Raw genomic sequence first — 17164 nt, 5'->3', positions numbered from 1 at the left:
ATACACAAACTTGGAAGAAATCAAACAAATGAGCATTAAAACAACAGTATTTTACTTGTCATATCAGTAAAATTTGACAGTTTTGGTTTAAATTGCAGTTTTTAGGTCTTTTCAGCTTTACTGTCCAGTTTACAATATTAGCGAATTAATTAAGAAGTAATCAAGTTACATGATGTTTATTACACTACTTCTCTTAACCTTCACAATGCTGTTCCTAATGTTTATATTTTCCTTTACTCATTTAATCATTTGGAAGCTCTTTGTATGTAAATGTGATTAGAATCTGCCTGGACTCACCTGGTCACTGTAAACTCAAGTATAAAAATAATCTATTCACTTCTTCTATAACTGTGCAGAATGTGTGCAGCTGTCACATGCTCTTGGTGAAAACGCAAACTAAACTGTCCAACAAATCACAGAGAATTGGTGAAAAGGGAAACTGTTTGGATGAATGAACATGGTCCTGCTGACGGAAGCAGAAGCCCCGAGCAGAGCGGCGAGGATTATTGTTCTCTTCAGCTCAGAGATGGCACTGGGGCCACAGAGGCCAGCGTGACCCCTGCGATCTGCACGTGACTCCTCTTTACAGCTGCTTGCTAAAGGTCAAAATCCAGCTCAGCTTTGTTCAATTACCAGAAGTATAATACGACTAATAATGATAATAATAATAAAAGAAACATGCAGTTCTGGCTCCAAAAATACTTTTTTATTGACAGTAATACATATGTGTCTTGTATTCAGAATTTGCAAATGGTTAAGGTAAAAAATGAAACATAAATACACTTAAATATCATTAGAAATAACTTAAATTGTAACAAAAGAACTATTATACTTGTGGCAAAAAACAGCTTGTATAAGAAACACTAAATACATAGAATGTCTTCACTGGATGTTTAGCCCTTCCCTTTTTAAATTATGACAATAGCAACATCAACATTAACAGATTTAATCAAATAAATGAAAATGCAGGTCCAGTGTTTCAACAAGTGCTTTGTTTCTGCAGAGAGAGGCCGAGGCCCTGGTCCACTCAACAGCTCCTTTTTTGGGTTTCTCCCGACTGTTCTGAGTCGTCACAGAGGCTTTACCAAACAAACACATGATATGATCCTTCTGTACAGTGTCCAGTTTCACATGAAAAAGCACACATGCTTTTTTAATTCCCACCTCATGACAATACAACAGTCTCGCCATCTTATCGAGGTTGCCAAGGTTGACAGACGCAACTCCAAACAATACTGTCCAAGTGGAAATCTATCCAGCTTTTTTTTTTTGCCGCCTTTAAATAATCCCAAGTAGACAGTGGTGTCTTTTTCCCCCATCAACTGTGCTTGGAATTTGATCTCTAGGTGGTAACGTGTCCATCAGGGTTCACACCACTCTTTTTGTGCAGTTTTAAGTCCATTTACAGGGTTTTGCAGGTCTTCATCGTTCAGGCAGATTGATGATGGGCACCCACTGGTCCATGCAGCGGCTTTCTCTGCAGAATCGATTCACTTTGCTTAAAGCAGGGTCCTTCCATGATGTTGAATGTGGACTCTGAAAATAGCCATAAAAAGAGAAATAGTTATTGCAAATGCATGATTACAGCCCTGTGCTTGTGCAAATATGAGGTATTTCCCTCAACTGGATTCCACAGAAGTCATAAGAGGGAGGAGTCATGTGCATGTTTACCGCATGCAAAGGACAAGTACTGGCAAGTTCTCCCATGAATAGTAGTTTCAATCACATGATCCAGCATTTTGTTTAACATCATAACACAATAAGATTCATATAGCTGTGATTTGAAATAATATGTACTTACATTAACAAGGACACAGTGTAGGTCCATGGGTTCACCCCCGCTCTGTTTTCCACCTCCTCCACCTCCCAGTATTTCTGCCAGACGTCTGGTATTGTTGACTCTCAAGATGTTGATGTCATTCTCGCAGCAGAAAGCCTGAATGAGGGTGAAGTGGATCTGGAGGGCCACATCTTTCACATCTTCGTCATCCGTAGCCAGGATGCACAAAACCACATTATCGGGGTCTCTGGAGAGGAAAGAATTACAGATATAGATCATGTTTACATTAACAAAGCACAGTATATGGAATGCTTGATAAAAATGCAAAAAGGTCATTTTTTAAAAACCTTTTATTTAAACATATATTTGATTCAATTGATAAACTGACTTTGTTAATGTAACCTTATAAACATGGCGCTTTTGAAAAATAGTTCATTAGGTTTTGATGCCACTGAAGCATCTGAATGTAAACTGACACTGTCCATGTAAAAGAACAGCCTTGTACTTACACATTTAGTGACTTGGCAGCCTCGTAGACTCCCACTGTAATGCAGCCCTGTGGTAACGCAGAGGTGAGGACTTCTTCCAAAGCTTTTGCCACTGAATCCATTCTGCAGCGAAAAAACAAAAAAATAAAGTCATGTTAACGTCGTTTCAACGGAGACACGTAAAGCTCACATACACCGTCGTGTTTGTGTTAAAATTAGCCGGTGTCCTAGCTTAGTTACCGGTACCACAACTGACAGATGCGGACAAGTTAGAAGCGAACAGTTTGCGGTCGAAAAGGCTGAAGCAGCTGAAGAAATGTAGTAAATAGTTCAGACTGTCATGTCAGCATCTGAAATACTTTATTAATTTCTCTCCAAACCTGTCGTTGTGTTAGCTAGTTTGAGAAAAAGTGGTCTCGCGACACGAACAGTTCAACCGATTAATAATTTAATCACAAAAACCATCAAGTTTGGTTGAAAATTAACCTCATTTTCTTCATATTAATGCAGTAAAAGCCGTTGCACATTAGCAGTTTTTTTTTTCCACTGAAAAATATGCATGGTGCCAGCTGTAATGCAATATTACACAAATATAACCATAATCTTAACTTTAATTACCTTTCTTGAGAATAATCCCCACTTAGTTCCTCAAATGTCATGTTGTACATAAAATCCAAATCCACCTCAGAGCAAAGAGTGCAACGATGGCAAATTATCTTCGCGTCTTCTCGACTAAACACGTACTTTATCTGTCGTCTAGTATGCTGCAACTGAGAGATAAATCTGGCAACTTCACATTAAAACCGTCCGGGACAATGCAGTCAGCCCAATATTAGCATGAGCCATGTCATTGGTGCTATGCTAATGTTATGGGTGTGCTCTCAATGGTGATTGGATGGAAATACGGTAACAGGCGTGTCCGTCTGCACACGGGTTACTACCTACTGTAACTACAGCTGCCTGCGGGCTGCAAACAGTCTAACATTTGACCGAAATAAAAACAAATCATGGTGAACAAACAAAATGACCGTCAGGATATAGCTTGCAATAACTTGTGCACGACTGTAATTTGACCCTTGCTGCAACAGAGAACATGCACGAAAACTCAACAAATATCTTACTAAAAGCAACAATTAAAGAAAAATAGACACCAAAGTGGTTCAAACTGACCTGGTATTTGCGTCCATGCACATCAAACATGCAGGGAATGACAGCAGGACTCAGCCGTACTTCTGGACGGGACAGGACCTGTTTCAGGACAACTGCATGGCAACGGACGCTCGTGCGAGAAACACCCCCCCTGATTGGTTCGTTCCGGAGCGTGCGAAAACGTACCGAAACCGCGCGCGAGATCCAAAAGGACTGGCGCGAGAAGAAGAAGGAGCGTGCATGGATGAGCCAACAGGAAGCAGTTAGAGCGCCGCTATGTTTAAAGCCCTGCTGCACTGTGGAGTGTTTATACACATGCTGTCAAAATTCACTATACATACACCTGGGGAAGATGTTCAGATTGTGGATTCATACAAATATCTTCGCACTATTATTGACTGTAAGCTCAGGTTTGATGCCAGCACTTAATCTGTGATGAAGAGGGGCCGACAGAGAATCCATCTCATGAGGAGACTGAACTCTTTTAATGTCAGTGAGAAGGTTTTAAGAAACTTTTATTGTTCATTTATTGAAAGTCTTTTAACTTTTTCTTTTATCTTTTGATTCAATGTTTTAACTAAAGACAAGAACAGTCTGCATGCTATTGTAAAAATATGCTCCAAGATCATTGGAGTCAGACTTAGAGACTTGTCTTCCCTCTGGGAGCTTCATGTGGGAAAAGCCCCGTCCATCATCAGGACCCTCACCATGTGTTACATCAGAAGTTTGCCTTGATACCTTCAGGCCGGTGTTACCACACTCCTTAGAGGAGAACCAACAGATATTCAAAAGCTTTTATTACTTCAGCTTTCACACTTTTAAACTCTGACAAAAGCCATTTTAGTCATATTATATGATTTTTGTTGTTGTTGTTTTTTTTCTTTTTCTTTTTTTTTAAAAATATTAGCGGAACCAATAGGGTCTTTTAGTCTGCATTGGTATTTATTGATTATTTATTGTTGATTATTTAAATGCATTTATTCATAGTTGCTTTCAATAGTCCTGTATTTATGCACTGAGTTATTTATGTTTGTCTCATTGCACTTTGGATGTGGGCTGATGTCTGTGGTAAGCTGCAAATGAATTGCTTGTATGGGATAAATAAAGTTTTTCTGAATCTGAATACACTTTTAGCATTTTCAGAGACCATCCATCCATCCATCCATTATCTGCCACTTATCCGGGGCCGGGTCACGGGGGCAACAGCCTAAGCAGGGATGCCCAGACTTCCCTCTCCCTCCTCCTGGCAGGACATGCCCGGAACACCTCCCCAGGGAGGCGTCCAGGAGGCATCCGAAACAGATGCCCGAGCCACCTCAGCTCAGCTTTTCAGAGACATCACACCTAATTTTACAAAAATAGGTAGCTTAGTACTCTCTCTGTTTCCCTCCAAGGTTTTATTCACTCTAGCTGGCTTCCAAACAGTATGTCCAAACATTTAACTAGAATACTTTGCCATGCCTCTTGACAAGCTTAAAGGAGTTCTTGAAAAGTTGGATATTTCTTTCTGACCTTAGAATCCAGTTCAGTGGGATTTAGGTCAGGTGACTGGACAGGTCATTACATGATAGATAACACTCTAGCCGACTGTTTTCTCTTTCAATAACCCTTACAGACCTTGGACATATTTCCAAGTCACTGTCTTGTTGCATGGTGAAGTTGGTGTTAAAATACAGAATTGTAGTAACACCTTATATACTGACCTGAATCAATACTGAACCATCAAACAGTTTTTTGTTGTTTTTCACACCCCTGGTCTACAGGATGTTTAACCTACATGTATATATTGTGTTAGCATGTTCTCCAAACTTGTGAAAAAACTACATATATAAGCTACAACCACAATTTTCTGTTACTGCTTAAGGTATAATGGATATTAAACAGTTTTATACCAATATCTGTGCATCTCTATATTTGTTTGTTCAATAATCTTTGTAATGTTATATTACCTTTGTTGCATTGAAACAAGGGCATGTAGCTCTCAAAATGATAAAAGACTAGGTGATCCCAAACCTTTGACAGCACTGTATTAGCACATACGTTATTTTACTGTTCATGACCAGTATGTCAAAAGTGAACAAACACACTGGACAAAGGTTTATCAAAATAGCCTTTTCTCTGCAACAAAATGGGATTTTTATTATGGTTTCTACACCTTGATGATGATTTGAGTCCCAGTGTCCTCAAATGAGCAGCCTATTTCCTCTTAGCAGCATCCAAGCTTATTTCTAATGCTAAAAGGTTCAAAATTCCTACAAATGTAAGCATAAATGCATTTTCAGTTGTACAATTTGAAAAAAGTTTTGTACCTTGTCCATTGATTTTTATGAGAATAAATGAGTGCAAGTGTGAATGTGACTTGACTTTTAGATTTTATTTAAGTATTTCACTTGGGAGTTTGGAAAGTTGTGTTTACATAAGTCCTTCACAAGCTGTAAACCTACATAACCTTCATACTGCATCACATTTGGTTTAATGGGATCTGTGCACTCCATACCATTTACTGAAGTAAATAATCCACTAATACGTCAAGTACCTCGCTGTGCCAAATAAATGTTTCCGAGTTTATTTTAACTGCTTTATATAGACTGTAGTTTGGTCACAGAATCTACAACAATGCATCATAGGACACTATTATATAAAGCAGGGAGACAAATACTGCAGTAAAATGTTCAATATTTTCCCTGTGATTTTGTAGAATTACCCATGAAAATGAAGTTCTAAGAGGGTCGACTTAAAATTTGTATCTACATTATCTGAGTAAAAGCATTAGATTTCACTGTTTTAAATTAGTATTTGTTTGGTATGTGTCATATAAGTGAGCTAACAAGCACATTAATATGTGCATTGTGAGTCTGTGGTTGTAATTTTATCCATAATATAAATAAACCAGCTATTTCAATCTGTTTTGATATATTTTATATAGTAGAAATTGTCTGTCTGAAGCCTACTGGATTCCTTATAATTGCGATCATATTTTAACACAACTCTAATTGAAACACAACTTACAGGAAAATGAAAACGGAAAAGTGAAAGGTTATGTTGCTGTTGCTGATAATATGAGATGTAATGCTGCCCCCTGGTGGCTGTTATCAAAACTTACAGAAAAAAAAACAGGCTTCACAATTTCTTAAGGAAGCTTATTGCATTCACATGGACACACACAGTTACTGTACTCACACAGTTACTGTACTCACACATTTACTGTAATTATATAATTACTGTACTCACACAGTTACTGTACTCATACATTTACTGTAATTATACATTTACTGTACTCACACAGTTACTGTACTCACACATTTACTGTAATTATATAATTACTGTACTCACACAGTTACTGTACTCACACATTTACTGTACTCATACATTTACTGTAATTATACATTTACTGTACTCACACAGTTACTGTACTCACACATTTACTGTAATTATATAATTACTGTACTCACACAGTTACTGTACTCACACATTTACTGTACTCATACATTTACTGTAATTATACATTTACTGTACTCACACAGTTACTGTACTCACACATTTACTGTAATTATATAATTACTGTACTCACACAGTTACTGTACTCACACATTTACTGTACTCATACATTTACTGTAATTATACATTTACTGTACTCACACAGTTACTGTACTCACACATTTACTGTAATTATATAATTACTGTACTCACACAGTTACTGTACTCACACATTTACTGTACTCATACATTTACTGTAATTATACATTTACTGTACTCACACAGTTACTGTACTCACACATTTACTGTAATTATATAATTACTGTACTCACACAGTTACTGTACTCACACATTTACTGTACTCATACATTTACTGTAATTATACATTTACTGTACTCACACAGTTACTGTACTCACACAGTTACTGTAATTATATAATTACTGTACTCACACAGTTACTGTACTCACAGTTACTGTACTCACACAGTTACTGTACTCACACATTTACTGTATTCACAGTTACTGTACTCACAGTTACTGTACTCACACAAGCGTGATATGCTTCTGTACAACACACTTCCATAACTTCTGCACTTCTGTAGGTATTGGCATGTTTAGTTTCTAAACTTTGACAAAATGACTTCTGTGTGATGCTTCAAATGGCAGGTGCATTTTCAGTATAAAATCTGTAATTGGCTTTTATTACCTAATGATAAACATGAACATTATTCTGTAACTGATTTTTTCAGTCTAATTTAACTTGGATATTTACCCAAATACATGATAGATGTCCTTTTGACTGTTCTAAAGCCTGCCAGTAGGAGGCAGTAGTAGTAAACATCACAGGCAGTTTGTAGACACAACTGTTTGCATGGTTTGTCTCAGAAAAAGAAATAGGCAAAATAAAGAGTGATAATGTGCAGATTTGTGTTTTATTACATGAAAAACATAAAGATGGGTGGGAATCATTGTCAGGAAAGTAAAGTGTGTGTGAAGTTGTGTATGTTTATTTCAGTTTACATGGCAGGAAGAATCCCCATATCCAGATTTATAATGATGACCCTTGACTCAACCCATACAGGCTTCATTTAACAACATATAGACATTAACTTTAACATTAACTCTCAAAAGATAAGATCCATATTTGAAACATTCTAACCTAAGACCTCATCAAATGAAATACATATTATTCAATATGCTTGTTCTGTTTGTCAAACTGCACTAAATGTGGTTTAAGTTCCACAGTTGTTGAATCCTGACAAAATAGGTGAAGGGAAGTAAACATTTTCTAAATCACATTAGTTTAAAGATGCCCTCTTTATCATCATCATCATCATCATCATCATCATCATCATCATCATCATCATCATCATCATCATCATCATTACTTTATTCTTGGTCAAAAACAATGTTATAGTGCAGGATGACCAGTGTAACAGAAAGAAAAAGAGCAAGGAGTACAGAAACCTATCAAAGTAACTCTCTTCTATTATTATCCCTCATTACTTGTCTATAAAAGTCTCCAGATGGATTGGACAATGAACAGACAAGCGTGGTTATGCAACTGCAAAGATAAGCTAAATAATGTACTTATATGATGTAATATATAACAATAGCAGAATTATATATCCATTATAAGTTTATACTTCTCTCATGGACATACAGCACATTGTGTTTACATTTGACAGCTTTAGTTTCTTTATTTTAGTATTATTTCCATGTAAAACCACTCATCCTATTACACTGGTCAACAACAAATTTATTGTTTAAATTTTTTGAGCTGATTTAGGATAATTTTGGTGTGCTGAATCCAAAAATCACATTAATTTTGCTCAATCAGGTCAACTTTCTGAACTATGCAACATATTGGCTTTTTAACATTTTTGCTTACATTTATGGGCATTTTCACATCATATGATACAAAATTCTTTCATATTTCTTGCAATAAATGAGTTCTGAAGATTTTTCTTTTGCCAATTTATGATTAATGTTTTTTTTTAATATTACAGGTGAATGAAATGGCTTCAACTAGAAGATCTTGCAAAAATAAGCCTGACGTATTCTGCTACATCTGCAGTGAATACACCATTGTACCTAACAGGAATCAAGTCACAAGTTTCATAAAGTGTGCTTACCAATCTTATTTTGGTATTAATTATTATATTTTGTGAGAAAATCAAATTTTTCAAAATCAAATTAGCAAAAAAACCTGACCTGATTGAGAAAAACAGATGTAACTTTTGGATTTAACGGTGCAAAATGGTCCTAATTCAGTTGAAAAAACCTAGACAACTTGCAAAAAACATTTTTTTGTAACCCAGTATTGTGAATGAAATATAAAAGGTTTGTTAATGGAAGGTATGGTGACATCTACTGGTGGGGTTTCAGGCTGCAGTCAACTGAACCCTGAATACTGATTAATTATGAGGTATCAGCATAATGCTTACTATGCACTGCTTCAGATGAATAAACCTCCTTCCACCCATAAGCTGTGGTGTTATTATATCTGGTACATTCTGTAGTAACAGCGACTGCCTACATAATATCAGTCCAATCTGCAGTCCTGTTTATCCCTGAAAAATTATATTGTAGGCTTACTCTCAAAAACCTTTAAAGCAACAGTTTTATCTGCAGATCCATTTAAGTAATTATTACTTACATTTTATATACTAGGGTAGACATTTAACTCTGTGGAAGCCAATAGTTTATGTTCTTCATAATAAATTCCAAAAAGGGACTTTAAAATTTTGGATTAAAATCATTCTCCTACAAAGTGGCCTATCGGTTGGTGGGCTAAAAAATGTAAGTAACCTGAGCAACCTGAAATTTCTCAAAAAAAAAAAAAAAAGTGCAATTTTAACGTTATGCTTCATCTTGTCATTTATACATGTGCATTACAAATTACAGTGGATTCATAAAGGCACAGATCATTTAGTAACAGGTATAATATTGTAAAAATGTTTATTTATTTATTTGCACATAATAAAAACAACAAAAGAAAAACAACAACATTCAAACAAGTAACAAGACTGTGCAGGAGAGGTTAGAAGCCAAAAAAAAAAAAAAGAAGGCTTATAGGAATACCTCCCCCGAAATGAACAATACACAAAAAAGTAATTAAAAATACAAAATAATTGAAATAATAAACTAAGGTAAAAACAAGAAAAATATAATCCACATTACAAAACATCAAATACAAATCAAATTATATACAGCCTTACATTTTTTCATGAATTAAAATCCTTTTCAGATGCTTTTTAAACAATGATAAAGTAGATGTTGATTGAAGTTCAGGTCTTAGATTATTCCACAGATTTGGTCCACGATATTTCAGAGAATAGTGACAGACAGAAGTTCGGCAGTACGGAAGATAAAATTTGCTTGGATATTGTGTAGAATAGTTGTGAATAACAGAAGACAACATAAAGAAATTCTGAAAAACTTTTGGAAGAATATGAGTTACGTGAACATATTTGTTCATGAAGACACAGGTCTGGTAAACATTCACACCAAAAACTGAGAGAAGTTTGTTGGCATTTGGAACTAAAATGAATTAAACATTCTCGACTGTTAATATTTTCAGTGTAATTTTTGCACTTTGTGAATTCACTCTGCAGGTCAGATTGGAACATGTGGTGGGTTGGTTTTGGCCCGTGGGCTGTATGTTTGACACCCCTGGTTTAGTTCCAACAGTGTGGGTTATTCATTGTGGTGGAAGGCTGAGGGTCTGTCGTACCTTAGATTCAGGATAAAAAGCCCATTTTCTCTGAGTTGAACATGTTTCTTGTAAGAAAAACATGAAATGGTGAAAATAACAACCCTCATCCTCATAGATCTCCTCATCCAGAGTCATTGGGAGGCTTTCTCTGATGCCTCTGAGATGTTCCTGGTGGATCTTCTCCAATGATGCTCAACTCACTCAAACCTCTATAGAGTCACTGCTCTGCTAAATCTCTGCAGTCGACCTCCATGGATGTGTACCTTGCCCTCCAGCTCTGCTTGGTGCCATACATGCTCCTCCTCCTGTAGACAGTCGTTGACACAATGACACAGTGAGTTCAAGCGTGACCACATTTTTGCTCAACTCTGAGGATGTATAACCTCTGTGGCCTTTACGGCAGGCTGTGGGAACTATTTTCCTTTTCCATTTTTGTGCTCACTGAGATGTGAAATAATAAGTACGCAAATAGTGTATGAGGCAAGAACTGACCTCCTTTTGTGTTATGACTTATACATAGTTTTGAAATATTTGTTCCAAATGAACATTTCACATATTGTGTGGATTTGACTTTTAGCTTAGTTGTGTATCGCTGTAAGTCAGGGATATTCAATTAAAAATCACTGAGATCCAGTTATTCAAATTTCCTCCACGTAAAAGGTCTGAACTGAAGTCCAACTTGTGTCTTTGAGCCTTCCCCTATGTTCAAATTTTCATATGGTTTCAACAACATTTATTGTCAATTTTCAAAGCAGGAAATGTTTAACAGAGTGCACAGCTAGCTCTTTCACCATAAGTAAAAGTAGTCCCAGGCAAATACATTTAAGGCCTTTATTTCAGATTAAAGAAAACAGAAACCTCAGAATAAAATAAATTAAAAAGTGCAAACCGAGGTGAATAAAACTCTTCTCAAACTGTGGAATATCTGTTAGTGTGGCATTGTGTAATGTGTGTGTGTGTGTGTGTGTGTGTGTGTGTGTGGGGGGGGGGGGGGGCGGGGGGGCACGCGGGTGCGTTTCGGTTATTGGTGGTGGGGAACTCTCGCCCACACGTGCGCATTTCGGCTGGGGTGGGGTTGCAGACGCGTGCGTTTCGGTGGGTAACCGCGCGCATGCATCGGTTTCCGTCCTACTCTTAATACTATAGGGGAAAGGGCCGGGGGTCTCTACCCCTGCAGAAGGGAAGGTGAAACTTTACGTTCATTTATCTTTTCTCTGCCCCCTGAAGCTTTGGAAACTTTCATTTGAGGGGAGGACGTTTGTCCCGGACTATTATATATTGTACATATAATAAGTCTAATGCGGCAGTGATGGGTTTTTGTATGAAATGTGTGGTGTGGCGGCATGGGCCAAACCCTGACCAGCGGAAACACTGCGGTAAGAGTTTGTCTTCTTCTGACTTCTGCCTTTGTAGGATAGCGACAGAATTCCCTCACACCGCCACCTACTGTTTCAGCCCTGGAACACACACACAGGCCGCGGTACGTGCTTGTGAAGGCAACATCTGCGGGAAAGTTGTGAACGTATCTAAATAAAGTACGGACTTGGGTACGCAGTGTGAAAGCACCCTAAAAACAACGGTTTTCCGCATCAACTTTCCTTGTTTTGGAGTGAGACATGCCGCCATCACTGTCTCCATGGCAGTTGGCCTGCCGCCATATGTGTCTTTCTCTCTGCTCTGGTGCGCGCGCTGCGCAGGGTAAACAAGCAATTTGATTGGCTCATCTGAGTGAAGCTATTGTCTATTAGCTGAAGTAGCAGCACCTGCAGTCTATAACTGCCACCTTTGGAAAAAGTACTTTATGAAAATGATCCATTCTCAGGAGTTTATCAGATTGGTCACGGGTCCGGACAGAACCATCACTGGGTCCAGGTCAGGACCAAGGTCTGTCATTTGGTGATGCCTGCGGTAAGTGTTGGTTACTGCCTCTTGAGGAGACTGCACCTGTTTTGGCTAATAGTCACAAGGTTAAGGAGTCACATGGTTTCTTACTGTGTACTTTTCCTTTTTTACTGCATCTCTGTATTGTTTTTGAAAATTTTCACTACACTAGTGGAATAAGTGTTGTTCATATTTTTACCCTCGGCCACACTGGCCGCAGGGTACTGTCATCAGTTGGTCATCCGTCCGTCTGTCTGTCCAAAAACTTTGACATGCACTGATAAGTCAGGCCACTGGGTGGCAGTAGTGTGCCTGATAAGTCAGGCCAAGGGTTTGCGCGTATTATGTTTAAATATTACAAAACCTTTGAAGTGGACTCCTCTGGGCACAGCAAAAAGGGACACTGTATATGACAAGACTCCATTTAGCCAGTTGTGTCCATTACAGAATCGTTCCTTAAATAGCTCATGTGTGTACTATTTAGTTGCAAAAAGTTTCGTGTTGACGTAAGAATGTGATCTTTATCTGTAGATGCGTCAAGTGTGAATGGAGTGACCAAGCAATGGAACATCCGTTACATTTTAGAAATCTTTAACATTTCAATGTTTATCTATTGTCACTGCTGGCACTGACTAATGTGCACAGAGATTTACAGCTCACACACAGTTTAACCTTTGTACTCTGCCTTTGTAGTCTTGTCCAGTTATCTTAGAGAACCGTAAACTGAATTTTAGGATTACATCTGTTTCTTGCTGAACTACATGAAAGACACTAAAAAATAATTCAGGTAGGTTTTTTTTCGATGTGTTACAAATTTTGTGCTTTGTCTTAGTGCTATCAATTTTTTAGGTCATATCAGAGATGTTACACATTGATCAGTAAAGTACAATCGACAAAATAAAACCAAAATGAGTAAGCACTTATTTATTATTACGCCTTTTATCTTACTGAAAGTCCATCTGTCCACTGCAGTGAGTCCACCATCCTTCCAGTCACTGGGCCAGTTGTCAATGACTGGGACGATGGGGAGTGTTAGATAAATGCAGAACTTAACATTCATGTCTGTGGTGTTTTCAGAACATAGGTCAGCCCAAAACAATATAGAAACTGTTATTTTCTGCTATTGTCCTGATGGTAAAAACTGGTGCATTATTTGGCAGGACTCGGCAGGACACTGATACATGTTATTTCACCCATAGCACCACCTGCTATTTTAGAACATGTAGGACAGGGGTGCCCAATCCTGGTCCTCAAGAGCTACTGTCCTGCATGTTTTAGATGTATCCCTCTTCCAACACACCTGATTCAAATGATAAGCCTATCATCAAGCTCTGCAGAAGCCTGATAACGACCGTCAGCTGTGCCGGAAGAGGGAAACATCTGAAACATGCAGGATAGTAGATCTTGAGGACCAAGGTTGGACACCCCTGATGTAGGACATAGTGTAAAAAACTGTCTGGACAAACACAGTAGAAAGATGGTGCCATGAGTCATGTGATACTTTTTTGTTTTTGTAGAAAATATATTCTATTATTTTGGTTAATGGACTGCGCTTACATAGCACATTTTATACACCATCATGGCGCCCAAAGTGCTTTACAAGGCCTCACCATTCACACACACATACACCAGTAGGTGGCTGCTGCCATGCAACGTGCTGCCAGAGGGGCAATTTAGGGTACAGTGTCAGTGACACTTTGACAGGATTTGAACTGCTGACCCTTTGGTCATTGGAAGATTCGCTCTACCAGCTGAGCCACAGCTACCCCATTTTGTTCCATAATAATAACAATCGTCTTGTCGCTGAGGAATATGAGCGTATCCTTCTGACGTGTTGTTTTGTTGAGCACCAGTGTACATAAAGGTTAGTTTAGAACTCCTCAACCAATAAAGCAGGGACACCCAGATTCCATCTCCAGTTTGAACCAATGACAGATTATAGCATTAGTTCTTCTATAACTGAGAAAGAATGCAACATCCACATTCTCTGCATTCTTCCTCAAGACTTTTCACTTTTTGCTACAAGTCATTTTATATTACTGTGAAGTAAAATGGAAGATGAGCAACAAGTAACAACAGGACTGTCACTTTAATTAATTGCTTATCATTCATGTTCCAGCACGACTCGTCTATGGAATCAACAAACAATCCAGAGAAGATTCTGATGAGGGATGGTAACAGTCCACATCATCTCATGGAAAAGACTGATCGGAGAGGCCAATGGGCCAATAAGAGGGAGTTTGTCTTAGCCATCACTGGAGAAATCATCGGTCTGGGGAATATTTGGAGGTTTCCATATCTCTGCTTCAAAAATGGAGGAGGTTGTCTGTCAAAGCTTTAAATTTCAACTTTGTTTAGTGAATTTGTTGAACATTGTAAATATATTTCTCTGTGTAATGTATTGTTGGTCGTTTCTGCAGGAGTTTTCCTGGTGCCTTATATCTTGTTTCTGGTCACCTGTGGAATCCCCATCTTCTTCCTAGAGGTGTCAGTGGGACAGTTAACTGGTCAAGGTGGAGTCACATGCTGGAGGAAAATATGTCCTTTATTTGAAGGTGCTGGAACTCAGCTACATGTTCAGTACAGTGAATTCTAACAACTGAAATATGTGCATTACTACTTCTTTACTTCATGTTGAAATATTACTATAATTGTTTCATTAGGTTTAGGCTACGGAACTCAAATGATTACACTTTACACTGTGACGTATTATATCGTCATCCTGGCCTGGGCCTTCCTCTACCTCTTCTCTTCCTTCACCTCTGAGCTCCCCTGGGCCAGATGTAACAACACCTGGAACACAGGTACAAACTAGAACAGGGGTGTCAAACATAAGGCCCATGAGCCAAAATTGGCCCGCCAAAGGTTCCAGTCTGTCCAGCAGGATGAATTTGCCAAGTGTAAAAATTACACTGAAGATATTAACAGTCAAGGGTATCAAACTCACAAAAATTTACCAATATTTTGGCTGTTACTAAATGTTTTGTGTCTTTATAGATTCACTCTAATCTGTAAGTTGTAATGCTCGTGTAAAAATGATAAGCTGAGGAACAATATTGTTAAAATTGCACTTATTTTTCTTAAGAAATTTTAGGTTTTTCAGGTTATTCACAGTTTTTGTGAAAGGATAGTTTGTAAATGTAGACAATTTCACAATTTAATTCTACTGTTTTGCACTGAAAATGAGCAAATAAGGAGTTTTCATTTTTTATAGGCTATTGTGTTGCTATTTTATTGGTTTGAGATCAAATTGGGCTGTATGTAGCTCCTGAACTAAAATGAGTTTGACATCCCTGTACTAGAACCTACGTCTGGACACTGAGCAGACTGAAAGCAGTGGCTAAAACTACAGGAGTCTAGAGTTTCATTACTTTTGGTATTTATCATGACATGAAGTCTGATTGTGTACAGTTGAAGACATCTGTTTTAATTCATTACATAATTCACCTGATTATCACATAAATGTGAGTTGTACTATTGTCACCATGCTGATGTTTGTACACACTGAGTTTCTCCATGGTTCTCTGTGTTCTCTTGCATTAACCATCTGTAGTTTCTCTAACATGGTTTTGTTCTCCCACTGTAAGACAACTGTGTTGATTCTAGTCACAATGACTCAGCGTACGGTCATCTCAACCAAAATGTGACATCATCAGTCAAAGAATTCTGGCAGTAAGTATGTTATTATTAATTTAAGTGTGGACAGTTTTTATCACTTGACACTTGAAGTTGTTTCCTGACAAGTTTTCTTTGTGTTTTTAGGAGACGGGTCCTACGTTTGTCTGATGGGATTGATGAGATAGGGGACATGTGTTGGGACCTGGTTGGGTGTCTTCTTCTTAGCTGGATCGTCTGTTACCTCTGTATCTTCAAAAGTGTCAAGACTTCCGGAAAGGTAAGAATGAGTCTTTAAAACAAAAATCCTGACCTGGAACTTCATCCGTTATTAACCACATCCGTGCGTCTGTCTCAGGTTGTCTATTTCACAGCTACTTTTCCTTATTTTATGCTGATTGCGTATCTGATCCGAGGTGTGACTTTACCTGGAGCCATAGATGGGATCAGGTTTTATCTCTTGCCAGATCCCACACGTCTGACTGATCCACAGGTGAGAAAAAAACACTGTGTGACTAGTTTGATTGTTGTGTTAAGTAACAATCAAAGAAAGAACAGGGAAAACTGTATGCATAAAAAAAACATTTCAGATGCAGATGTTACTGTCAGACTTTGAATATTTTCTTCCCTGTAAACAAACCATAAAAAGTACATTTAAAAATTCTGTACAGTTGTAAGTCAAATGCAACTTTTCTATTTACGTAAATGTCAAGTTTTGTCCATCTAAAAATTAGGAAAAATAGAATTTCAGTGGGTGGAGTGTGAGGGATCATGAGTGTGTTCTACACTAACCTACTGACTTGGAAAAACAGTAAACTTGTTTAACCTGGTGCTGTAAAGTAGTTTTATGGTCTTGTTAGTTCAACCTATTACATAGAACTACAGTTGTGATGTATGTCAGGAAGAAAGTGTTTTATTAAATAATAATGGATGCTATGGAGGATGCAATGCTGCCATCTGCTGTAGATAAAAGATTACTGAATTTATCTTATGTGAATAAGATTTTGTCATGTAACCTACAGTCTAGAAACAGTTGTGTTGGCAAAAATCTGACTG

The 17164-nt window shown here is 37.8% G+C and overlaps 2 protein-coding genes across 2 annotated transcripts in view; one reads left to right on the top strand and one right to left on the bottom strand.

The window, feature by feature from the left end:
• Window positions 1–691: 691 nt before the first annotated feature.
• gadd45aa (growth arrest and DNA-damage-inducible, alpha, a) lies at window positions 692–3055 on the bottom strand. The gene is made up of 4 exons (XM_030161390.1): window positions 2887–3055; window positions 2290–2391; window positions 1802–2027; window positions 692–1536 (listed from the first exon to the last, which is right to left on the bottom strand). Exons 1-4 carry the CDS (start codon window positions 2934–2936, stop codon window positions 1423–1425), a joined length of 492 nt encoding a protein of 163 aa, XP_030017250.1. The 5' UTR covers window positions 2937–3055; the 3' UTR covers window positions 692–1422.
• Window positions 3056–11955: 8900 nt separating this feature from the next.
• LOC115437348 (sodium- and chloride-dependent GABA transporter 2-like) overlaps window positions 11956–17164 on the top strand; it is a 60536-nt gene continuing 55327 nt past the window's right edge. Inside the window, exons 1-7 of the mRNA XM_030160577.1 lie at window positions 11956–11988; window positions 14613–14814; window positions 14914–15048; window positions 15157–15297; window positions 16081–16165; window positions 16256–16388; window positions 16467–16601. Coding sequence (XP_030016437.1) covers window positions 11956–11988; window positions 14613–14814; window positions 14914–15048; window positions 15157–15297; window positions 16081–16165; window positions 16256–16388; window positions 16467–16601 — 864 coding nt within the window. The remainder of the gene's footprint in view (window positions 11989–14612; window positions 14815–14913; window positions 15049–15156; window positions 15298–16080; window positions 16166–16255; window positions 16389–16466; window positions 16602–17164) is intronic.

The sequence above is a fragment of the Sphaeramia orbicularis genome, chromosome 17 (genome assembly GCF_902148855.1).
Source record: "Sphaeramia orbicularis chromosome 17, fSphaOr1.1, whole genome shotgun sequence".
NCBI classification, from domain to species: domain Eukaryota; kingdom Metazoa; phylum Chordata; class Actinopteri; order Kurtiformes; family Apogonidae; genus Sphaeramia; species Sphaeramia orbicularis.
This window is presented reverse-complemented; position numbering and strand designations above follow the sequence as displayed.